This window comes from Umbelopsis ramanniana (assembly GCF_025399195.1).
Source record: "Umbelopsis ramanniana AG unplaced genomic scaffold K450scaffold_1, whole genome shotgun sequence".
Lineage (NCBI taxonomy): Eukaryota > Fungi > Mucoromycota > Umbelopsidomycetes > Umbelopsidales > Umbelopsidaceae > Umbelopsis > Umbelopsis ramanniana.
Window position 1 is genome coordinate 222,983 of NW_026252087.1, and position 22,227 is coordinate 245,209.

The 22,227-nt window shown below is 42.9% G+C and overlaps 8 protein-coding genes across 8 annotated transcripts; 3 read left to right on the forward strand and 5 right to left on the reverse strand.

Moving 5' to 3' along the window:
* Positions 1–731: 731 nt before the first annotated feature.
* On the reverse strand, positions 732–3,414 carry K450DRAFT_216790 (uncharacterized protein). The gene is made up of 5 exons (XM_051584934.1): positions 3,079–3,414; positions 2,872–2,967; positions 2,736–2,797; positions 2,570–2,630; positions 732–2,490 (listed from the first exon to the last, which is right to left on the reverse strand). Exons 1-5 carry the CDS (start codon positions 3,216–3,218, stop codon positions 954–956), a joined length of 1,896 nt encoding a protein of 631 aa, XP_051449539.1. The 5' UTR covers positions 3,219–3,414; the 3' UTR covers positions 732–953.
* Positions 3,415–4,086: 672 nt separating this feature from the next.
* Positions 4,087–8,735, reverse strand: K450DRAFT_267203 (uncharacterized protein; the record flags this gene model as incomplete). Its single annotated transcript, XM_051592825.1, has 3 exons — positions 4,087–7,506; positions 7,580–8,470; positions 8,532–8,735. 3 exons carry the CDS (start codon positions 8,733–8,735, stop codon positions 4,087–4,089), a joined length of 4,515 nt encoding a protein of 1,504 aa, XP_051449540.1.
* Positions 8,736–10,864: 2,129 nt separating this feature from the next.
* On the forward strand, positions 10,865–12,386 carry K450DRAFT_216794 (uncharacterized protein). The gene is made up of 6 exons (XM_051584935.1): positions 10,865–10,903; positions 11,027–11,211; positions 11,279–11,386; positions 11,463–11,732; positions 11,801–11,843; positions 11,930–12,386. Exons 1-6 carry the CDS (start codon positions 10,901–10,903, stop codon positions 11,933–11,935), a joined length of 615 nt encoding a protein of 204 aa, XP_051449541.1. The 5' UTR covers positions 10,865–10,900; the 3' UTR covers positions 11,936–12,386.
* Positions 12,031–12,870, reverse strand: K450DRAFT_216797 (uncharacterized protein). Its single transcript, XM_051584936.1, has 4 exons — positions 12,710–12,870; positions 12,507–12,635; positions 12,366–12,411; positions 12,031–12,294 (listed from the first exon to the last, which is right to left on the reverse strand). The coding sequence occupies exons 1-4, from the start codon at positions 12,736–12,738 to the stop codon at positions 12,154–12,156; spliced, it is 345 nt and encodes a 114-aa protein (XP_051449542.1). The 5' UTR covers positions 12,739–12,870; the 3' UTR covers positions 12,031–12,153.
* Positions 12,871–12,888: 18 nt separating this feature from the next.
* On the forward strand, positions 12,889–14,666 carry K450DRAFT_216799 (uncharacterized protein). Its single transcript, XM_051584937.1, has 3 exons — positions 12,889–13,402; positions 13,468–13,806; positions 13,909–14,666. The coding sequence occupies exons 1-3, from the start codon at positions 12,896–12,898 to the stop codon at positions 14,551–14,553; spliced, it is 1,491 nt and encodes a 496-aa protein (XP_051449543.1). The 5' UTR covers positions 12,889–12,895; the 3' UTR covers positions 14,554–14,666.
* Positions 14,667–15,200: 534 nt separating this feature from the next.
* K450DRAFT_216801 (uncharacterized protein) lies at positions 15,201–18,914 on the forward strand. The gene is made up of 6 exons (XM_051584938.1): positions 15,201–15,572; positions 15,647–16,784; positions 16,857–17,031; positions 17,121–17,142; positions 17,214–17,977; positions 18,058–18,914. Exons 1-6 carry the CDS (start codon positions 15,228–15,230, stop codon positions 18,581–18,583), a joined length of 2,970 nt encoding a protein of 989 aa, XP_051449544.1. The 5' UTR covers positions 15,201–15,227; the 3' UTR covers positions 18,584–18,914.
* On the reverse strand, positions 18,871–21,026 carry K450DRAFT_284822 (uncharacterized protein; the record flags this gene model as incomplete). Its single annotated transcript, XM_051593515.1, has 7 exons — positions 18,871–19,007; positions 19,072–19,616; positions 19,666–19,745; positions 19,809–19,997; positions 20,055–20,310; positions 20,390–20,588; positions 20,645–21,026. 7 exons carry the CDS (start codon positions 21,024–21,026, stop codon positions 18,871–18,873), a joined length of 1,788 nt encoding a protein of 595 aa, XP_051449545.1.
* An 82-nt stretch (positions 21,027–21,108) lies between these two features.
* K450DRAFT_216803 (uncharacterized protein) lies at positions 21,109–22,015 on the reverse strand. The gene has a single exon (XM_051584939.1). It carries the CDS (start codon positions 21,934–21,936, stop codon positions 21,253–21,255), a length of 684 nt encoding a protein of 227 aa, XP_051449546.1. The 5' UTR covers positions 21,937–22,015; the 3' UTR covers positions 21,109–21,252.
* Positions 22,016–22,227: the final 212 nt, after the last annotated feature.

Consider the following 22,227-nt stretch of genomic DNA (forward strand, 5'->3'; position numbering starts at 1 on the left):
CCATTACGCAGATAGGTTTAGCCAAATTGAAGACAAAAATGGGGGAGCAGTAAAGTAGGGCTATACGGAGGTACTGAAAGCAGTACCGCTGGGATTGAGGTTCGTCAAAGAATAGCGTTCCACCAATTACGAAAGGTTCAAGTCCCGCTAAATTGGTATCACCCTCTCCATTTTGTAGCGTACCAGGCATGGCAGTATAGACGTTGAACTGCCGCATAAAGTTGGTAAGTAGACGATTGACGAGGCAAGAAAAGTCTTAGCATGGTTTCAAAAACGCTATGATCACATACTTCCCATAAGAACAATGGGAAATGTACGTAGTGGGATGGAGGTAAAAAGACCGGCACATGCCACGGTCGCATCAAAACCTGTAGGCTATTAAAAGAATTTATTTTTGAAACTTTTATTGCAAGCAGTAGGCGAGCGAACCTGTTGATTACCAAAGATGTTGCGGGATTTGCATGCAGATCTTTATCCAAGGTTATGGGAAAAGGTGTACCCGTTCGTTAGTGATACCAATGCTTTCCTAAAATAGCCATTTCATGCGACAGTCAAGTTTGTGGCAATGGTTTTAATAAGTATAGGAAAAAAAAAAAGTAAGAGCAAAGGCATACGAGCGTATCGCAACAGGTAAATAAAACAATCCTTGCATGCAAATGACTGAGGATGGATAAGGTTGGGGCAAAAGGAATATAAGAAAAAAAAAGGAAAGAGGCAGAAGGTAGAACGTTGGTAGCGTAAAGTAGGTAAAAGGAGGATGTGGGGAATGGGAAAACCAAATAGCGCGACAGTATAAACAACAAACAGAGAGAGTTATAGAAGGAGTGGATGGAACATTTTCAAGAAGCAGACACATATAAGAAGATAAAATTCAAAGATTAATAGAAGAAAGAAAAAAAGCTTTTGGCAAGATGAGGGCTTCGTTATTTTGTTACAGGCCGTGCTGGGATCCATCAAAGATTGTCAGCTTCCTCCATTCTACCCATCCTCATGTGCATAACATTCTTCCCGAGTTCATTTGCACGATGTTGGTCAGGCAAGTCTGATTTCTTATCATTGGGTTCTTGCCCATCACCATTGTATGTATCAGGTTTACGTGGCTCAGCCTGCTGTTCACCCGTGTGGCCATACTCTGGTCTACGATCGTCATGATGTCGATATTGATCATTTTCAGGATGGTAGCCATGTGGACCTTGCTGACCTGGATGGCCTTGCCATTGAAAGTCATTGTAATTATGTCCAGGATAAGTGGGTGTCATAGGATGGGAAGGATGAATGGAGGGTAGGTTAGGTGCCGGACCTAAATCAATCTTCACATCAGATCGAGTAGGTGTAAACGCTGATGGCCCTGACGTAGATGGTGAAGGTAAGTGGGGAGGACCGCCATAATAAGGCTCTGGATGATGAGCGGTAGGATGATGAACATGTTCATGCGGTGAACTGGGTTGCGGATATCCATTCAAACCTCTTGATCTCTGCCATGCTTCATGCTCATGCTGAGGGGCGCCATGCATACTGACTCCATGGGGCGGTGGAAGATGAGATGGGTGATGATGGTACGATGGATGTGCAAGCTTGTGCTGACCATTCTCGCCACCACCCTCTGCAAATTCACCGGAATATAAATCTGGCGATGACGACTCTGACGATGAAGGATCGGAAATGCTAGGTACAATATAAGGATTTTGGGGAGGGCCATAATGTGGATGAGGAGGATAATGTGAATTGGGGCCATTAGGGCTGTTGATCATCATCGGACTATATGGTTGCGGTGGATATGGGTGATAATTAGGATAAGAATAAGGTGCTGAAGCATAATCGCCAGTAGGTGGTTGCATAACGGCCGGTGATGGCATGGCATGCTCTCGACTATAATGGGCATTTCGCCCGGCCTCATCATCCATTCCTGAAGGTGAGACGACCATAGGGTTATACCGATCGGTGCTGTCTGCATAATGACCAGGGCTACGTCCCCGAACAACAAGATGGGCTGATTGACTGGAAGCAACCTTAATCTGTTCGTTATTGGTGAGACAGGCAAAAAGATCGATAACAATGACATAATATTGCTGAGCTGCACGGCGTTTTCCATTGTTTGCTGTTGCGGTCTTGAACTGAACTCGCTCATAAGTGATGATATTAAGACCTGAGCCCACCGAACTCAATCTCAGATCGCCACCTGGCTTGATAGGTCTACAAGGCGGAGTAATCTGCGGACCTTTATCACGTTTTGGGGTATGCTGGATAAGATCGATAACTTTGTCACTGTTGGACACCTTTGCGCTGATCCCGATATTAAAATGTTTGATAGGGTAGAAGTTATCATTGATCTGGACCAAGCAAGGCAACTCATGATCGTTGTAAATGTGACTGAGACCATCGATAGCAAATACACTACTAACTTGAAAGTAGTTGCGACGATAACATGTCCAATCGTTGTCAGCTAAGAAAAATCCACGATCGATTTTCGAGGAAAGTCTTGGAGTGAGACTAAAATGAAGGAACGAACGAACGTATTAGAATGAGACTTTTTACACGTTGGGGGTTTTTTTTGAACTTGCAGACTTACACGGTGGTTCTATCAGTGGCATACAGATTGCCAAATGTTTTAGTAGGGCTAAAGTAAGGACCTGCCTCAGGCTGATAAATTGAGTCATTGCGTCTTTTTCGGATGGGGCCAGCCGCATAAGGCGAATTAGGAGGATATTGGGGTGGATATTGCATACTATCCTTACGTTGATCATGATTTGGAGATTGAGACAATGGTGAACCCGGCCGAGGCGTTGAGGGTTGAGAGCTGTGAAAGAAAAGAATCAATACTCCGTTATGTCCTTCGGTTGTACCCCTTTCTTAATGTAAAGTTTGTCTTACCCTGGGTGTTGTCTTATGGCATCAGACTGCTCAGGTGGTCCGGGAGGTAGGTAAGGACTATGCTCCGGTGGAGGGTGATTAAAGTTATGTGAAGATCTACAGAAGATATAAAGTTAATCTCAAGTTTGTGTTTCAATTTAAACGCCTTGTGAAGCGAAGCATAAATGAACGTTCAGGGGAAGTAAAGCAAAAAAACTTGTGACGTACATCGCGTGAGGGTGGTCTTGAACGTAGGACGGCATATAACCATTTGGGTGAGGTCGCATGGATTGATGGTATTGACGTTCGTCCTGTTGAGCGGGCGAACTGTTATTCTCAACCGACCATTCTTTGTCCTGGACGCTCATCGAGGATGAACCGAGATGATGAGGGGTAGATTTGGGGACCGAGTGGTTTTACAAAAAAAAAAAAGTGGTTCAGGGGCAGGAACACGAACACACAAGCTACTCCAGTCAAGTCGATATCGCTGAAACTAACAAGACACGCGAAGTTCCGAGAAGGTCTGAATCAATGCTGTTCAGATGATGAAGAGAAAGAGCAGAGCTTTAAGTTGTTGTTATTTTTTCCTGTTCAGCCCCCCAATAGAGTTCGTTTGGCTCCTTACCAAATGAGCGACGCAACGGGGCAGGCGGCGCTTCAATTCCCGGTGTTCATCCATGATGAATTGCCCCACCTGTAAAATTATTTGTCACAGCAAACCAACATGATTGAATTGATGGAAGCAGTAGAAACATTGTATTTGAATTTAATACAGGCGCATAGATCAACCGAGTATTCTAAAAAAAAAAGGTGATGCCATAGTACTTTGACGACGCCAATCTAGCAATTACTGTTTATACCCAAATTTTTTTTCTGTTCTCCGTCTCAATATTTCAATAAGATTGTTTAGCCAATCGCTGCACGTTTTTCTACGGATGGCACTGAAAATAAGTTTTGTCGGTTTTTACTTTTTTTTTTTTTTTCGCGCTGGCCCTCCTTATCCACAATAAATTTCAATGGCAATTAGTGGTTGAACAATTTGCTCTATTTATATATGAAGCAATTTATTACAATGAAACCTGCGTTTTAAAACCAAGACTTGAAAGATATTGGTTCACAAAATTTCGTCGATCGAAGCATGTGTGCTACAGGGTTCATTAGATGGCAATGAGAGTGTGTGTGCGTTGAGCCAACATTTTGACACACGTCGCACACAATGCTTAAACAAAACATATCCTAATTTTGTAGAAGGTTGACCCGACTTGATCGTGGCACCGTGCGTTCATCTTGAGCTCGCTTCATCTTGACCTCAATACCGTTTCCAACAATAAATCTATCACCGTTCTTGATTCCTCGTTCAGGAGTGTGTGTTTTGATGACCCTTCCAAGCGGTGCATTATTACGATGGGTTCGAATGAACCCTTCTCGAAGTCCTTCATCTTCCGTAAAACTCCTTTCGCGCGGTATGAAATTCTCTTCCAAAAGTGCATGATCGCGCAGAAACTGAGTTAATTCCGCCCAGCCTCCGCCAACCCTCACCATGACCATACTGCTCTTGAGGATACGGCAGTACGCGAGCTTGGGCTGTGACTCTCCAAACCAATACCTTCCAACTTCACCAGGAACGGCTTTGACACAGATTCGATAGGGTGACTCGTTGATGATTCGACCCAGCTCAACGTCAAGAACGTTGGCTGGATCAGGTATATATATCTGCCTTGCTGATTTGGGACCAGATCGACTTGAAACACTCGGTCTGCTACGAGTGCTACTGCTTCTGCTTGAGACCACAGCGGACCTGGATGCTACCAGATGGTCATTGAATGTTCCGAGATTAGACGTCTTTCGACTCGGTAAGGATATCTTTCTTGCCCGCATTTCCAATTGGTTGGGGTGCGACAGTTTTCTTGCACGTGAATTCATGTGTTCTCCACACCCACGCATTTTGGCTAATTGCGCCTCAAATTTGCTTATCAGTCGCCGCAGTTCACAATGCTTTTGCTGTAGCTTGGTGAGGGTTGCTTCACCTAGTCCCTCATACGCTTTGCTAAGGTTTCGGAATGCAAAATTCGTCGATGCTATATTGGTTTGAATTAGTTCGCGAAAGATTTGTTCGGCGGAGTCAGTCGATGCACATCGGCCGTCTAATAATTTTTCGGATTGTGCGCTACCGTCCAACTGGAGGATGCATTGTTCCAATTTTTCCTTGCTTGCGTTCCACCGTGCCTCCCAAATTTGTCTTAAATGCATTGCCAGCGTTGTGCTCACTAATTTATGATAAGCTAGTCCTAATCTTTTTGCCATGGAAGAAACTCTGGATGATCGCAAATTGAGTGCATCGTAGCTGCCGTTCGTTCCATCATGCTGGAGCAATTTTGTTGCTAGATCGAGTAGGTTTTTACTTAAACCCTGTGCCAAGTCGGATAGTGTTTGTACCTCTGATTGCACAGAGAGACATTGCACCAAAGCCAGCGTTGAATTGACATCTTGTGGCACAGGTTCATCTGCCAAAGCGTAATCTGAGCTCCTGGCTAAAATTTTCGTGTGACAGTCTTGGTAGCGCTGTTGCAAGCAAACCTGATCTTGCAATAAAGAACCTAGCTCTGTGAAGTGGCTACCGTTGTCTATGATAGTCTTCAACTTTTTGCACAGAGTGTCTTGAAGTTGGTTGATATACTGACGTACTTGTCGGTTGGAATCCATCAGATCTAGTATATATGCGTGTGGTAGTATTGAGTGCTGCTGACAGTCAGGGTACAAGGCATCATCAATACATTGCTGATCGAAATATTGTATTTTGCTCTTCATCTCCTCAACATCTATGTCAAAACACGCCATTTCCTCATACCGATCATTGTCGTTTGACATGGCGCACTGTAGCTTTGTATACAGTTCATCAAGCTGTGCCATGAAAAGATTGTAGGTACTTTCCAGTGCTTGTACACGATATCGCTGGTTCAGTCTATCGATCTGAATGCTGGAGGTCAAGGAGAGGAGCTCTACCATATTTACCAGATTTGCGTGTCGATCGCCAGCATCACTGAGTATGATTGCGAGTTCTTCATCTGTCCTACAGGACGTACTTTGGCCACTGTACACTGTAATGAAAGCGTCGAATGCAAGTTTCTCTTCCAGTAATTTGTCCTCCATCGATCCAAGTACGTAAGCAAGGTTTATATCAGCCATATCCATTGTTTTGTTCTCAGTTTGCCACGCCATTTGGATGATGTTGGGTAGCTCTTCCATCATCTTTTCTAACACCACAGCACATTCTTCATATCGAGCTTCCCAAGCAGCCCTAGTCATCATCATATTGACCAGCTCTCGGCGCTTGCTTTGTATTTTCCCAAGCCTATCCATTAATGCCATGACGAGGTTTTTTTGTGCATTGTATGATGCTTTGCCTTCTTCACATGATTGTAACAGGTTGAGCTGAGGAGGTGAACAGATTACAACTGTTTGCTTGGCCAAACTACGTTGATACTGTAGATCACTGATGATGTCGTTTAATTCTTGAATGGACATTCTTGCCTTAGGATTGATTGGGGAGTCCTCAAGCGAAGCTATGCGAGATTGGAGCAGTCGTATTTGCCGTCCAGCGGTTACTTTCATTTGCTCCATCGCATGCTGCAGTTCTCTATTATGCCGGTGATCATCCATAAGGTTTCTCAAATCCTCCAGTATGCTCATCAGGGTCATCTGCATTGTTCCTATACCAGAACGTACATGTTGGTTGGCATGTTTGTTTCTACGAACTTCGCTGCTAATGGTGCTTTCAGGATAGTGGATGGATGTATGACCACTGATACCAACAGTGACGACCATTTTGCAGAGTTCATCTAACTGGGCGATTGAGTGATGCTCAGTACTCGTCGTCTTGAAGGTGCGAAGGGTGCTCTGTATTTCGGTCACGTCTGTCTGAAGTTTGGAAACTTGCTGATATTGTTGCAAAATATAGCTAGTAAATTGTAGTCTACTCTGTAAATTTGTAAATAGTGACACTAGGATTTGTTGGCTTTCGTGCATGCGATTAGGAAGTTTGAACATGGCCGTTATCAATGTTTCTTCGAACTGTAAGATGGCGTCTGCGACTTCGCTTAATTTCATATCCTGTAGTGCTGATTCTATTCTTCCCTTCTGTACTAGCATCTTCGCAGAGTGTTGGTCATTATCAGTGTCATTTAAGTGACTGGCCCAAGTACTGCGCATCTCAAAAAGCTCGTCGATGAGACCGTTTGTACACGCCATTTTTGCCATAGTATCATTGTAAAGGCCTTCCCATCGTTTGCATTGTGCTAGTACTTGGACACGCTGACAAATTCGTTCAAATCGGGGCTCAACGTCCATAATCTGAATTTGTGACTCCCTCAGTCGAGATAGCAACTGTGCTTTTGACCCACAGTGTTCGTCCTGCACACATATTAGTCTTGCGGATTCAACAGAGGATTTGATGCCATGTAAATGGGTTTCCAAATGCGCTAGTCTATCCAAGGTAGCAGAGTCCAAGTTGGCAGTTGCGAGATTGGACCATGAATTCTGTAGTACATGTTCGAACATGTCGCATTCCTGCACCCAACCATTTATACCTTCTTCCAAAGCCAAAACGAGTATTTCGTATTTGTCACCATTAGTATTGTTACTATTGCATGTGTTATTCTAAAGGTGTTTAAACACATTTGTGAGATATATGTACTGTTACTTCTGCCTTGACAGAAAGCTCAAATTTTACCTGCGGCTGTGATGTATAGTCTTTCCTTCTGAGATCCTCGCATGTCACAGTACGATCGGTATAGCAAGTATTGGGACACCGAACCAAATGAAGGTGTCGCCGAGAACTGTCAAATTGCTGTCGTAGTTCAATTACACTGGACTGAAATGATGAGTAGTTGATTTTGGCGTTGTTCACGGTTTGAGTCAATTTATCACAAATCGTAGCCATAAGTTGCGTCCTATGGAACAAAGACATGTCCTTTAAGCCTTCCTGAATTTTTGGGATCTCACTGCAGAGCCACTGATTGATTAAATCTATTGAGATCATCAATTGCTGGAAAGCCGCCATGTCGCTATGCTGCTGATCGTTGTCAGGTAGGGAAGAAGTAAGTGGTGCCGCGCTTGGCATGATTCCTAGTTGCTGTATCATCCGAGACAGACGTGATGCACAAATTGCTGAGATTGATCCATCGTTATCCCATGTGATGGAAGGCAAATGTAGAGACGCAGCAAACTCCAAGTGATCTAATATGCCCATCAACAATTCTTCCATAGCATGGAATGTGCTAAGTGTCTCAGTTTGATCTGGTGTTTGCATTCTAGGCACTTGATCATTTACTTCCATTGTGTTGCGTAATGAATGGCCGATGCTCAGATACACTTGCTCATTCTCTTGTTCGTAGGTTGGTTTGCACTTGATAGCCTGTGTGGTAACTGGATCGCATCGACCATCCTCGCTGCCGTTTGAAAAAATTGGCTTATTGAAGACGAGAGGAGATTTGGGCGTGAGGATTGCGTTCATGATGACCAGACTTCTATCCAAATGGCCGTCGGTCGTGCCCAGCTCGGCGCTTGTGTTTGGGAGCATTTTGCTAAATTCAATTATGCTACTGAGGTAGGGATTTTGCGTCTTGAAAACGATGTGAATATCAGATTTTCGCCGAGCAGGTTTCCCACTTATTCTGACATACCTTCAAGTCTTTTGTGCAGCAGATTGGTGTCTCTATCGACATGCTTTCATGCTCTACAGTGGCCCCTCGGCCGTCATTTAAATTATCTACAATCGCGTGGCATTTTGTCCTCCGCCGTCCGACTTCAGCCTTATCAGAAGTGTTGGCGACTACGTCTATCCAAAGAGGTGTACCATGGTCAACAAAAGGGTAAGAGCACGCCATTGGGAATTCGATTTTAGACATTCCCATGTCAATGATAGCGAAGAAAGATCCGTAAGGAATGTGGGATTCCAAAGTTTCCGCTTTCTAGGATTCCTGTTAAGAACGTGCCTTTTGACAGAAAAGGGACAGTGTTCAGCAGCAACGTCAGTTTCTAATAATCACTATCATTAGCTTACCTCCTGAAGATCCATCCCTTATTTTGAACCACCACTTTGTTTCTTAATGAGCCATGCTTTTTCTGATGGCACTGTAAGAAGGCTATATAATTCTTACATTGACCATTATGTGCTTGAATTTTCCTGGATTTTGATCGTTCGGTGCTCAGGAATACAGAGTTGAGCTTGAGCTTGTGCCACGAAAAAAATAAATGCGGTTAATAATAGTATCAAACTTGAAATTACATGTCGTAAGCTTAAACCGACTTACACCTCCCTTCCAGTCTAACCATCGTCGATTTTTGTCATGATACTATGTCACGACCGAGTATTTCAGCTGTATTTTGTCCTTAATGAATAATGTAGAAACTCGCTCTGATTGCCAACCCATTCCCTGTTATACACTGTCGCACATGAAGTTGCACATGAAATCAGACACGCGTGGAGAAACCGCGATGTGGATTGCGGTATCCAAAACGTGTCCTACAATATAACTAGCGCTTCTCATTAATTGCTTGGAATTAGAGTTGAAAAACCTGTTTAAAAGCTATTTGTGCCACCTATGTCCATACACACAAATGCTGCTATTTTGACAAAGTAACGCTATGTACGCCTTCATGAATGTCTAAGTATTTCCAAAGTACTACCACAACATCAAATCTCAGGATAATATATTATTAAACCTGTGCTATAACCAGCCTCTTCTTGAGCTGGATGCCTTTCATGGTGGCGCTGTTACTGGTTGGTGCTTTCTGTAAACTCTGTCTGACTGCCGGCTGTAGCTAGCATTACTGATGAACTGGAATCTGATCTTACTATCTTTCAGGGTCTAGGGATGTACAGTTACCAAATAATAGGAGTCTAATGCAGTGGAGTCGCTGTCCTGAAATTTTCTTTTCATAGATCATTCAATGTACGAGCTCCTTAACCATGATCGGCATCCCTTCATAAGCTGAGTCACAGCCGTAGAGACAAACACTGGTATACGGAAAGCACATGCCCAAATTCAGCTGTCGTACCGATGAGTTTTCCTTTCACCGTAGTTTTTACGTTCAAGCCGAATAGGTGTAAAGAAGACGCATAAAAGCAAGACGAAGTTTAATACAGCATTGAGGACCACATAACGATCATTTTATTCATATTTGCTGGTTATAACTTTTGGGATTTACTCGCATTGAATCTGAAACGAAAATTATTGTCATAGTACATCAACATCTAAAATATCTATTTTGTTAAATATTGTCATAACCTCAGTTTTTATATTGCTAGCACCTAGCATGACATAATTTTGCATTTGCGATTGGAATTGTAGTGCGGTATATATCAGCCAATTCAAATCATGTTATATTACAAATGTTTTTAACAGTAGTATAACTAATTCACAGCACCAGCTTGTTAATGACCAGGATAAAAGGTGTTTGTTGGAAAAATGTAAACTGAAGAAATAAAATTCTCAAATCTGTGAAATGTGTACGCGGTGGGATTTTTCATATAGACCAACAGGTATTTCTACCATTCATAATAAACGAAAAAGCTGTGATGTTTCTATCATTTACTGCTGAACATCGAGACTAAATCGAGGAATTAGCATGTCTCAAGTGGTGAGTTTTGATTTATTCTTCTTACTAGAATCGCAGTATGCATGGTCTTTACCTTTCAATTCGTTAATTGTCCGGTTGTCTTACAATACTCAAACTTGTTCCCCTTTTTATGAAAGCGGAAATGATTATGGTATATGAAGCAGCCCTCTATACACTAACAAGTATTTTTCAATTCGATACCTGTGACAATGCTAATTGAGAGGCAAATACAAGGCTGGTTGGATGACATTTTTGATTCCAGTCGTGGCGAACTAAATGGTTGGTTGAGCCCCGCTTTGGCTGATGAAATTTGAATTTTGAATCCTGTCTACGTCATCATACGCGTTGCGCGTCTCAGATAGTCTCGGCTATTCAAGGTACGTCTGCTTGAATTCCCTCTAGTCCTTGTACAAAATCACTTTTACACAAAATGGTAATAGTCATTTCCTCACACTTGTTGCAAAAAGGGATCGAGGTGCAAGCTGAATGCATCCATGAAGCACTGCATAGCTCGATGCCTTCTGGATTTGCCCTTTACTGACATTTTCTTACTCAGTCGATAATGGAATATAATGGAGGCTCGGTGGTAGCCATGGTTGGAAAGGGTTGCGTAGCCATTGCTTCAGACAAACGATTGGGTCAACAATTTATGACTGTTTCAACCAATTTCCAAAAGATCTTCCCTGCCAGTGAAAAGACCTACATTGGATTGCCCGGCCTTGCAACCGACGTCCTTACACTGTAAGCTACTTGTCGATATTGACATATAATTCTCATGACAACACCTGTTAAGACTAATCATTCTTAGGTCCGAGCGATTCCGATTCAATATCAACATGTACAAAATGGAGGAGGAAAGAGATATTGAACCCAAAACAGTGGCACACATGATTTCTTCAACATTGTACCAACGACGGTACGATACGCTCTTTTTCTTAACATCAGTGGAATACAAGCTTGCTAAGTTACTTACTGTGCATTTAATCCGACAGATTTGGACCTTACTTTGTAGAGCCTGTCGTTGCTGGATTGAGCAAGGATAATACACCTTTCATCTGCGCCATGGACCTTATTGGATGCATAAACTTTGCAAAAGATTTTGTTGTGAGCGGAACGGCGAGTCAGAACTTATACGGCATGTGTGAATCACTTTGGGAACCTGATCTAGAACCCGAAGATCTGTTCGAGACAATCTCCCAAGCACTTTTGAATGCTCAAGACAGAGATGCTTTATCTGGATGGGGTGCTGTTGTTCACATTATGTATGTTTCAACGAATACTGTATTATTTTGGTAAATTGAATTATGTACTAATGCGTCTATGATTTCAGAACGCCAGACAAGGTCATAACACGTTCGCTCAAGTCTCGTCAGGTGAGCAAAGAGAAATATGGTGTTGTAGGATGCAGCAGTACCTCTACAGTGAGACTAATAATCATTTTCATTCACCCACATTTCAGGACTAAACCATCTGATGTATACGTTTCCTTTCTATATGCAATAAAATGCTTTAAATTCTCAACGTTGTATGGCGAGGCTTGTTGAACATGAGTTGTCTACTAACCAAAATGTTAGAACCAAGTGCGACATATAGGCTCAAATAGTTCAATGAGAGAGAATGTATATTGAAGATTTTATAAAAGGGAAAAAGGTATGTGAAGTGATAGAAACAGAACTGTACAAATTAATCGACCCAACGATGGCCGCAGGCCCTGTTACAGCAAACATAAAAAAGGGTCATTTTAGTATCTGCTCGTCGCGCTGCCGACTGGAAGAACACCGCTTCCTGGTAACCGCAACGAGGGCAGGCAGTAGTGGTTCGTGGCTATGACAATAGAAGAAATATGAATGAGTTTCATTTCAGCGTCAGCTTAGACAAAAAGACCATGAACATACCAAAGTGGGATCAGCACTAAGATCAGTCAACACCATGGTTTGTTCACTATAGTTAGGAAAATGGGCGGTCAGATCAGAAAGCTGGTTGGAACGGATGGAACAGCAAGATCAAAGCAAAAAACAGCGAGTGTGATTACATACGAAGGAGCATGCACGATTTCGTGTCGGTAAACGCAGTTGTTATCAGCATCCTCTTCGAAATGACAGTTGCGGCAAGCAAATAGTAGTTTGCGATTAGTCTTGTCTTCTCTCGGGTACAACATGTTGTTGCTAAGATAAACGACAGAGATCAATAACGAATTAGGGTATAATGGTTCTCAAGTATACCATATCCACGATCATACCATTCCGAACAGTACTTGAAGCTTGCCATGTTGATGACCAAAGCTTACTGCGAAGGAATGGCAAACAACGCTTCAAATTTGAAGACGACCCATTACGGACGCACGTGACCTTAGTGAAATTTTCAAACCTCGACAGTTTTGTACTTCCAGGCCCGTCAGTGCAGTCGAGGGAAAAAGTTCATAATAATGAAACGATTTGCAGGATCGGTCGTACGCCGAATCCCCAGCGTTTCTACAAGGTGGAGCTCACGGTGTCACCAACTACGCAACTCCAACGTTTGGCTAGAACATCGACGCCAACTTCATCAATCCAGGCTACTTCTTTCGGCTGAGAAGGTGGTCAAGCCTGTGTTCATTCCCTTCCTTTCACCTCCAGAGGATGAAGATCACGATTACGAAAACTACCGACGTGCCACTGCCAAGGATATTGCACCATTGTCAGAACTTCCCACGCGCACGAAGATGCTTGTTAGAGACTTCATAGACAATTCGCTATACAATCCAAACTATGGCTACTTTTCCAAGCAAGCTGTCATTTTTTCCCCAGAGAAGGACTTTGAGTTTTCACAAATGAGGGACCACCTCCACTTCATGAATCTAATTGCCAAAAAGTACAAGGAAATAGAAGGCGATGTCGATGAGGTAGATGAAGTTGCGAGACAGGTCTGGCATACACCTACAGAGTTATTTAAGGTCAGTCTCGCTTTCATGTGCCTGGGGTACGTGTTGGAGGCGTCAATTAACTTGTGCCATTTCAGCCCTGGTATGGTTATGCTATAGCAAAGTACCTTGTTACCGAATACAAGTTGAACTTGTATCCCAACAAGGATTTGATCATTTTCGAAATGGGTGCCGGTAACGGAACTTTGATGTTGAACATATTAGATTATATTCAAAAGTATGAACCTTCGGTCTACAAGAGGACCCGGTACAATATTATTGAAATCTCGCAAAAGCTGGCTGAACGACAATACCAGCGTCATGATGTTAGAGACGCTCAACACCGACATCACTGCGTTGAAATCATCAACAAGAGTATCTTCGATTGGGATGTTGATGTAGAGGACGATTGTTTCTTTGTTGGCATGGAAGTTATTGTAAGTGAAATTGTTTATCACCTATGAATCAAATTGGATTCATTTCGTTTTCTCTGGCTTGGTTTCATTACCCCTCGTACTGAACGAAGAATCGGTTTACAGGATAATTTTGCACATGATCTCATACGGTACGATACAGAGACCATGCAACCCTTTCAAGCATTGGTCAGCGTAGATGACGAAGGAAATTACTCCGAGATCTATGAACCAGTTGGAAGCGATCCGTTGATTGCACGGTACTTGGCCCTGCGTAAATCCACGATGTACCGCACTCCTGTATTGAACCATCACCTGCTCCAACGAATCATCAACATGTTTCCCTTCTCACCAAATCTTTCTGCACCTGAGTTCATACCAACCAAGCTTCTGCTGCTCTTGGAAACCTTGAACAAGCGCTTTCCCAAGCACCGACTGGTCTTGTCTGATTTCTCATCTCTACCGAATGCTATTGAAGGTGTAGATGCTCCGGTGGTCCAAACTCGCTACAAGGGTTCTATGGTTCCATGCTCAACATACATGGTTCAACCAGGATGGTTTGATATTTTCTTCCCAACTAATTGGGAGCTGTTGCGCGACATGTATTTGTCCATCTGCCGTGGCTCGCGGGCTGGTAACGACAAGGCGGTCAAGGTACTTACGCATAAGGACTTCTGTCAGCGGTATGGCGAAATAGAGAGAACCAAGACTCAGAGCGGGGAAAATCCCATGCTCATGTATTATGAAAATGTAAAAATGCTACTTACGTAGATATAGTTTATACACCAGTGTTATTTCCTATCTCCCTAGCTCAAATTCAAAAAAGACAAGACAATGAACCCATCAGCAGTGTATGAATGAAATGCTAGAAGGATCGATGCGGCTTGTGGAAGAATCTTCTCCTAAACAATGTTCTATTCTTGAACTTGTATTTAACCTTCTTTGGAGGGATGAAAACTTTACTTCGCTGAGTCGGACTGTGAGAGTCAGCCGGTATGCATTTGTCTCAGTGACTTGCATACGTACTTCTCCACTTTTGCTGTAGTTTCAACTGCTGGAGTCGAAAGCTAATTACGTTCTGCAATATGCCAGTATTAAAAATTACTTGAGGGAACGAAAGTTAGAAGATCGACGATGCAAAAATATAGCATGGGCAAGTGTATACAAACATGCGAAATACCAAAGCTATGTTTTTGTAGCATTCACCAACTGTCAAATGAACGTCAGCAGATTGGTAAAACGCGGGGAGAATGGTTTCACACGGTTTCGGTAATAGCTATGCATGATGAATATGGCAAATAATAGGTACAGATCAAAGTAGGAAAGGTCTCATCTTTTACTGTTGTGGTGGGGGGGATTACAAAGAGGAGGTGGGGAGAATTTCCCCGCTCCCATTGCTTCTCTTCTTTCATTTTTGGGCTTGCTATTAGTAGCTTCTCGTACCTATGATTCTTCGTCCTCTGCAATTAGTCGCAGGACTTGTTCTACTCGCCAGTTCAGCAGCATCTAGATATATTAAACGAGATGCAGAAGAAAGCTCAGATTCAGACGGATGGACTCTAAGTACAACTACTCTTAACACCACTGCTTTCCAAAGTGAAGCCTACGTCGCAAATGGCTATATTGGCGCCCGACTTCCTGTAGAAGGCGTTGGATTGAAGGTGTACCCTGCCATTAACTATACCGCAATGAACGGAACCCAAGGATGGCCACTGTTCACATTGAGACAAACCGCCTCCATTGTTGCAGGTTTCTATGACCAACAAGGGCCGACCAGAGGTACCAATTTTGTGAGTACCGGCAAGAATGCTATTCGTGCAAATTAAATTTTAAGTAACATTACTAATTATTGTGGATGCTGAAGGACCAAACCGGTGGCGAACAAGTCATATCCCTTCTACCAACTTGGACTTCTTTGTATCTGACTGTCGCTCCTTCTGGAGCTGCGGATAATACGTCATCTTCCAAGGATTTGGCTACATACCGTGTCGGGGTAGACGCTAGCCAGATAAAGTCGTACAAGCAATCCCTATCCCTACGTAATGGAATAGTCGAGACGACCGTTACCTGGGCACCGTTCGACTCCAATTCAGACAAAGATACTTCCTCTATTGAATTGGTTTACACCGTTTTGGCCCATCGCGAACGCCCTACTTTAGGCTTAGTTCGCCTGGATGTCAGCGGTCTAAAGGATGGTCAGCAAGTAATTATTACCGATGTATTGGATGGCGCCGGAGCGCAAAGAGTCGAAAAGGAACAGGCGGGTAAACTTAATGACGATGAGCTGGAGTATGGTATATACTCGGCTGTCAATCCGTTGGGAATAGATAACGTCACCGCGTGGGAGATCTCCACGCTAGAGTTTACTGACGGAAGCAATATTCAAGAAACGGAAGTCCCTCAAAGCATCGACTTGGGAACCAATAAGTCAACCGCTGCTCAAGCATACTCATTGACTGCGGATGGCAGCGGATGTATCTCCGTGTTCAAGGCCGTAGGCATCGCTTCATCGGATGCTTTCGCCGACGAAGAGAAATCCACTGCTCTTACTACCGCCAAGGAAGCTAAGCAAAGCGGCTGGGAAAAACTGGTTTCTGAACACAAAGATGCCTGGGAAACCCTTTGGAGCGAGGGAGGCGAGATTGACATTCTTGGTGCAAAGAAATCAAATGAAAATAACCTATTGGGAGAACTACAAACCACTGCGAGATCTAGTCTCTTCCATCTTCTCTCTAATATTCGAAATGGTAACGAAGGAACAGGATTAGGCGACAATAGTATCGCCCCTGCTGGACTTACATCGGATTCTTATGCTGGAGGTATCTTTTGGGATGCTGAAACATGGATGTACCCTTCGTTACTGTCGCTCTTCCCTGACTACGCTATGAGCATCAACAACTACAGAAGCAAAAATTTGGGTGCAGCTATGGAGAATGTCAAACAATTTAACCGATCTGGCTTATTGTATCCTTGGGTTTCATTTAGATATGGAAACTGTACTGGTAAGCGCAAATTATGTTCCTAACATGATTATTCCTGTCCATGGTTCTTCTGATCTGACATTTTACTCATAGGAATTGGACCTTGCTATGATTATGAATACCATTTAAATAACGATATTGCGCTTTCGCAATGGCAGTATTTCCTTGTGACTGATAACAAGACCTGGTTGGAAGAGAAGGCTTATCCCATCATGAAAGGGGTGTCTGAATTTTGGGCCAGCCAAGTCATTAAAAACTCCACCACAGGGTAAGTTGACACTAGCTATTTTTTTTTCTTTCAATTTCTTTGAATCACGGCATTCACATGTGCTGACAAAAACAATAACGTTCTCACAGTACTTATCAGACTCGCAATGAAGTAAGTCCTCACTATGAACATTCAGTTAACTTCAAAAGCGAATACTAACTCAGTTTAAACTTTTCAAATAGACTGATCCCGACGAGTACGCGAATTTCCAAGACAATGCTGCCTTCACGGATGCGGGTGTGGCGATTACGCTTCGTAATAGTATTAAAGCAGCTTCGATTCTTGGTAAATCAAAGGATGTTCCCGGCAACTGGAGCGAAATAGCGAGTAACATCGATATTTTATACGAACCTGCAAGTGACGTTGTTCTTGAATACGAAGGGTTCAATGCCTCAACCCCTGTCAAGCAAGCGGACGTTGTATTGTTGATCTACCCACTGGAATACAGTGTACGTGATGCTACCGAGGATCTTGCCTTCTACGCTGGTGCCAACAGCCCCAAAGGCCCAGGAATGACTTACTCCATCTTCAGCATCGACTCCGCTCAGTTGTCAACCCAAGGCTGTGAGTCGTACACATACTTATTGCAGAGCAGCGAGCCCTATGTTCGTGGCCCATTCGCTCAGTTCTCTGAGCAGACAACGGATATCTATGCTGACAACGGTGGCACCAATCCTGCCTACACGTTCTTGACTGGCCACGGCGGATACTTGCAAGTCTGGACTCACGGCTTCACTGGATATCGACCTCGTTATGACTGCTTCTACTTGGATCCTTCACTTCCTCCTCAATTGGCCCCAGATGGGTATACTGCTAAAGGCATGAAATGGCAAGGCAGCGTTTTTGATGTCACCATCGCTGGAGAAGACACTACTATTCATCATCGATCTGGTGGCTCTGACGCTAATGTGTGCATCGGTGATAGGAACAAGAAGAGCGGTAATTAGTAAGTGAAACTTATAAGAGACCTTTTTTTTTATAGATGCATTGCTCATAAATACTAATATGATGCTTCTGTTATACAAGTTCACTTGGTGTAGGCGATTCCCTTACTGTACCGACGTATAGAAGCGATCTTAATGGTACTGTTGTTGCCGGAAACAAAGCACAATGTCCATCTGGCGTGTCCACAAATGCAGCAATTGAGCCTGGCCAATATGCTCTTGCAGCTGTTGACGGCTCCAATGCTACGTACTGGCGTCCGGATAGCAAGTCTGCAGCGTCGATTGTCATTGATCTGGGTAAAAGCCAGACCATCTCCGGCTTCCATTTCAACTTCAACAATAACCCCCCAACCAGTTATACTGTGTATGCTGGTATAGCTAACACGACGCAGGGGTTGAAGCAGGTTGCCAAGGTCGACAAGGTCACAATTACTGCTCCCTATGACCCTGAAAATGCCGATCAAGTACAAGTGCGACTTGGTAATGTCAGCGATGTATCACTCTCAAAGTCTATCAAAGCACGTTATGTACAGTTGGAAGTTGAAGGTACTCAGACGGATGATGGTACAATGGCTGGAGCTACTGTTGCGGAGATTGCCGTCATCTAAGCGCTGTTAATGATCATTATGAATACAGCTTGATCCATTTGGGCTATACATGAGTAACATACTTGTTATACCGTGTATTTCCATACATCTGTTATTTTATATCTAAACAATCTGTATGCTACTTTTATTATATTAAACTACCGAATAAAGACGAAACGAAGTGCAAAAGACGTTTTGAAAAAGCGATATAATTCATTTCTCGATTATGTTCCGCAGGTAATATGTAAAATTGATCGTCAGGGTATAGAAAGAAAGGATATATACACAGATTTTTGTCCATGAAATTTTCAAATTCGTAGAGAATCTCGAAACGAACGAAGCTTATGTCTTGTGCCAAGTCGAGTTTGGTCCTTCGAAGAAGAGACAGCATTTAAGGATTGTGGCAAATTTGATTCAATTTCAGGAACAGTATCAGGATCAGCTGCTAGAGTGTGCCAAAATGTGTAAGCGGCGAAACGTTTACCAAAAAAGACACCCGCAGCACTTACCGAGATCGTATCGATCGACAATAGGCAGCTTGGTATCCTCAGCGCAGTCTTCAAACACACTTATACGCCGAGCATAGTTCCGCTTATATGTAGATTGTTGTGGGCTGGAAGCGCGTCGTACTATGTACCTTTTGACGGGAGATCTCCTCTTCAGCATTGAATGGTTCTCTGGAATGCTCTCATGCAAAGCAAAGTTGGCTATGGCTGGTTCCATTATGTTTACTTTGTGTGTTGCACTTGACCTTCGTTTAGGAGCTGTTAATGAAACGCTTCTTGTGACAGTTTCGGCTGGAACAAGCTCAGTGGGATGCAACATGGAAAATGAGGCACGTTGGCGAAATATGCTGAACCTCGGACTGAAAGCCTCCGCTTCTTCGTCAGTATCACTTTCACTGCTATCTTCTGTTTGTCTCAAGAGGTCTGCAAAAGTAATATTTGACGTTGCTGGATTGGATGTCATGACAGGTATCGGCGGTTCTACAGTTTGTGGGTGCACTAGTATGATGGGGACCTCTACCAACGTCTCTATGCTGAATTCACCCATACTGTTAATGTTGTCCATTACATAAACAAATCATATATATTAAAACATACCCTTTAGATGTTTCGATGGACGCTTGGATTGCGTACGATACATCTATTAAGTCATGATCTTTGACAGTGATATGCTGAAGCTGTGGACATATTTTAATTCTACTTTCCTTTGCACGGATTGAAAGACGCAGTATTTGACCTACCATAGTTTGCAACTCCAATACAACATTCTCTTTTACACCACTCGCAAGCCCGTTAAACCAGCCAAGAGAAGAGATAGAGGTGGTACTGACAACATCACACAGCGAGCTGACAGGCATTAGTTGAAAGCTTTGGCTTAAATTTGAATACGTATTTTGTCGCCTAAGGAGGATTAATTTGATGTCCTTGAGCTAATGGGGGCGAACTCAGTAAAAAGCTGATACAGCTCATTGTGAATTAGTACTTACAGTCACTTCCGTTTCGTTGTTGATTTGAAGAGAGCAAAAGATGGGAGATCCGGATGCCCATACTCGCCTCTGTATTGATAATTGTAATTTGACATTGCCTTCACCGTATTTACTGAAGTCAATGGAGTTATTCTCAGTTAAGTGTGAATATAACGACTTTTCTCTGGATGCCAAGTTTCCAATATTTGCACGCACGATGACTTCCTCTTCAATAACAGTCAAGTCGCCATGGCCATTCCTACCAGTTTGTTTGACACTGTCGTCACATAAAGATAAAATGACAATATTAGCACAATACGATGCACATATTGATATAAAGACCGCCCCTGACATACCCTCGGATGACATAATAAACTTTGCTAATGTTGTCACTATAAGATCCTTGCAACCAGTCTGGTAAACTCAATTGAAAAGATATCCATGGTTTTGATTTTCCTCGCAAAGAATTTTGGCAAAAGGTCCAGTCATCGATGCCTTGCTTATAAAAGCCATGTCGATGCGTTTGCCTTCCGCGCCTAGTAATGTCAATCACCTCTGTTGTATATAGACGTATGATCAGTCACTATACCAATTGCACTTAAATTATATACCCATGACAGCCATACCCTCAACTCCAATGATTTCGAGTATCAGAGATTGGGCTGAATGGTGGTCTAATTTTGTTTTTGGTGGTACTTGGATTCTCCCGGCGATGGTCTTGCCAGCCATAGCGCATGGAGTAGTGATAAAAATACCTCTTGTCGATGGCATTGTTGATTGTATCGGCGGGTCAGGATGTTCTATAGGGCTATTCTTCCAGCCTTGAGGTAAAGGGGATACTCTGGGACTCGCCGTTTGGTTCGGACTTGAAGACAAACGCAAACTTGTCAGGACGCCAGTCCGCCAAATCCTTCGAGACTCGCCAGGCCCTATCGAAGCCTTTGAACTGTCGCTGTAGGACGATGTGCATGAATTGCTGGACAGAATACTCATTGAGTACGATTCGGAATATTTAAGTAGCTACTGGTGATTTCTTGTCATTGGAACATTATATTGAAGGTTATATATACATGTGTGTACATCGTATAATATAGGTTCAGAATGAAATGGGGTGAAAGCAAACAAAATAATTACATAGATGAGAGTTGTATTATTCCGAAAAAATAAAATTTGACTGTACAGTATATTAGGATATAGCCCATTAAACTATGATTAGATTCTAGCGCTGAGCAAGGTGCTGCTTCTCTGTTTTGAAAATCAGAATCTCCTCGTCGTATAGTTGGATGGCTCCTTCACGCTCGACTATTAGTTTTTTATAAGCTCTTGTTGACACCAGTAAAAGTTCAGTGAATAAAAGTGCGCCGATGATATATTTACATGTATAGGTAAATGTAACCAATGAACATTGCATGGATGCGGTTTCCTCTGCACTGCCTATGCATACGTTGTCGAAAAATTGATATTCAGACAAGCTGAAAGAGCTGCTCTTCTTTTCGAAAACTCGCTTGGTGTGTACATCGAATAGGATGCAGAATATCCAACTGACCATGAGTTCTAAGGGCACAACCATTTGGCATAGTTGAATAAAGATGGACTTGTAACGCGTGGGCTCGATCTCTATACCGCCTCGGTACTGGCCAATCAGCACAAGGAGAGAACAAATACTAGTGGCATGAGCAGTGACAAGTGTTGAAATCAAGCGTCTGTCTTCAATTGCATTTGCGAATAACGACAAAACAAGTTCTTGAGCTCCTTTCCCTGTTGTCGTATGGGTTGTGGTTGTATAATGGAGTAAATCCGATGTCATAACCATAGCAGATACCAGCAGACTTGAGGCACGAACCACGGTTAGAATGCATGGAAATGAAACGGTGTGTCTCTTGCTAAATGACGACACTAGCATTATGAACAAATGTAATAGGAGATAGCAGCTAAAACAAAAGAGATATAGCAGGGTAGGCAAAATATATATGAAAATTTTTGGCAACATAAACTAAGGGTTTTTGCTCCTTTGAAAAGACGAAAGGTTTTATTCATGTCAGACAGGAGACAGAAAGGGGAACGGGGAAGGTAAACAAACGCAACTCTCTGTGGCTATCGTGTAAATTTCTCATCGTGACTCCAATCAACGATGATTTGAGGGGACGCCATTGAAAAAAGCAATAATTACTCCTTGATCACCGTAGCATCCTTG

Excerpts from the sequence above, each read along its gene's own strand:
- K450DRAFT_216790 (XM_051584934.1), bottom strand. The coding sequence starts at position 3,218 with ATGAGCGTCCAGGACAAAGAATGGTCGGTTGAGAATAACAGTTCGCCC. Across the intron at positions 2,798-2,871 it reads GCCATAAGACAACACCCAGG|CTCTCAACCCTCAACGCCTC; the intron begins GTAAGACAAACT and ends TTTCTTTCACAG. Across the intron at positions 2,491-2,569 it reads GCCACTGATAGAACCACCGT|TCTCACTCCAAGACTTTCCT; the intron begins GTAAGTCTGCAA and ends CCTTCATTTTAG.
- K450DRAFT_216794 (XM_051584935.1), top strand. Across the intron at positions 11,212-11,278 it reads GCAACCGACGTCCTTACACT|GTCCGAGCGATTCCGATTCA; the intron begins GTAAGCTACTTG and ends AATCATTCTTAG. Across the intron at positions 11,387-11,462 it reads TCAACATTGTACCAACGACG|ATTTGGACCTTACTTTGTAG; the intron begins GTACGATACGCT and ends TTAATCCGACAG.
- K450DRAFT_216797 (XM_051584936.1), bottom strand. The coding sequence starts at position 12,738 with ATGGCAAGCTTCAAGTACTGTTCGGAATG. Across the intron at positions 12,636-12,709 it reads TTCAAGTACTGTTCGGAATG|CAACAACATGTTGTACCCGA; the intron begins GTATGATCGTGG and ends CGTTTATCTTAG. Across the intron at positions 12,295-12,365 it reads TTAGTGCTGATCCCACTTTG|CCACGAACCACTACTGCCTG; the intron begins GTATGTTCATGG and ends CTATTGTCATAG.
- K450DRAFT_216799 (XM_051584937.1), top strand. The coding sequence starts at position 12,896 with ATGAAACGATTTGCAGGATCGGTCGTACGCCGAATCCCCAGCGTTTCT. Across the intron at positions 13,403-13,467 it reads CACCTACAGAGTTATTTAAG|CCCTGGTATGGTTATGCTAT; the intron begins GTCAGTCTCGCT and ends GTGCCATTTCAG. Across the intron at positions 13,807-13,908 it reads TTGTTGGCATGGAAGTTATT|GATAATTTTGCACATGATCT; the intron begins GTAAGTGAAATT and ends ATCGGTTTACAG.
- K450DRAFT_216801 (XM_051584938.1), top strand. The coding sequence starts at position 15,228 with ATGATTCTTCGTCCTCTGCAATTAGTCGCAGGACTTGTTCTACTCGCC. Across the intron at positions 16,785-16,856 it reads TAGATATGGAAACTGTACTG|GAATTGGACCTTGCTATGAT; the intron begins GTAAGCGCAAAT and ends TTTTACTCATAG. Across the intron at positions 17,978-18,057 it reads AACAAGAAGAGCGGTAATTA|TTCACTTGGTGTAGGCGATT; the intron begins GTAAGTGAAACT and ends CTGTTATACAAG.
- K450DRAFT_216803 (XM_051584939.1), bottom strand. The coding sequence starts at position 21,936 with ATGCTAGTGTCGTCATTTAGCAAGAGACACACCGTTTCATTTCCATGC.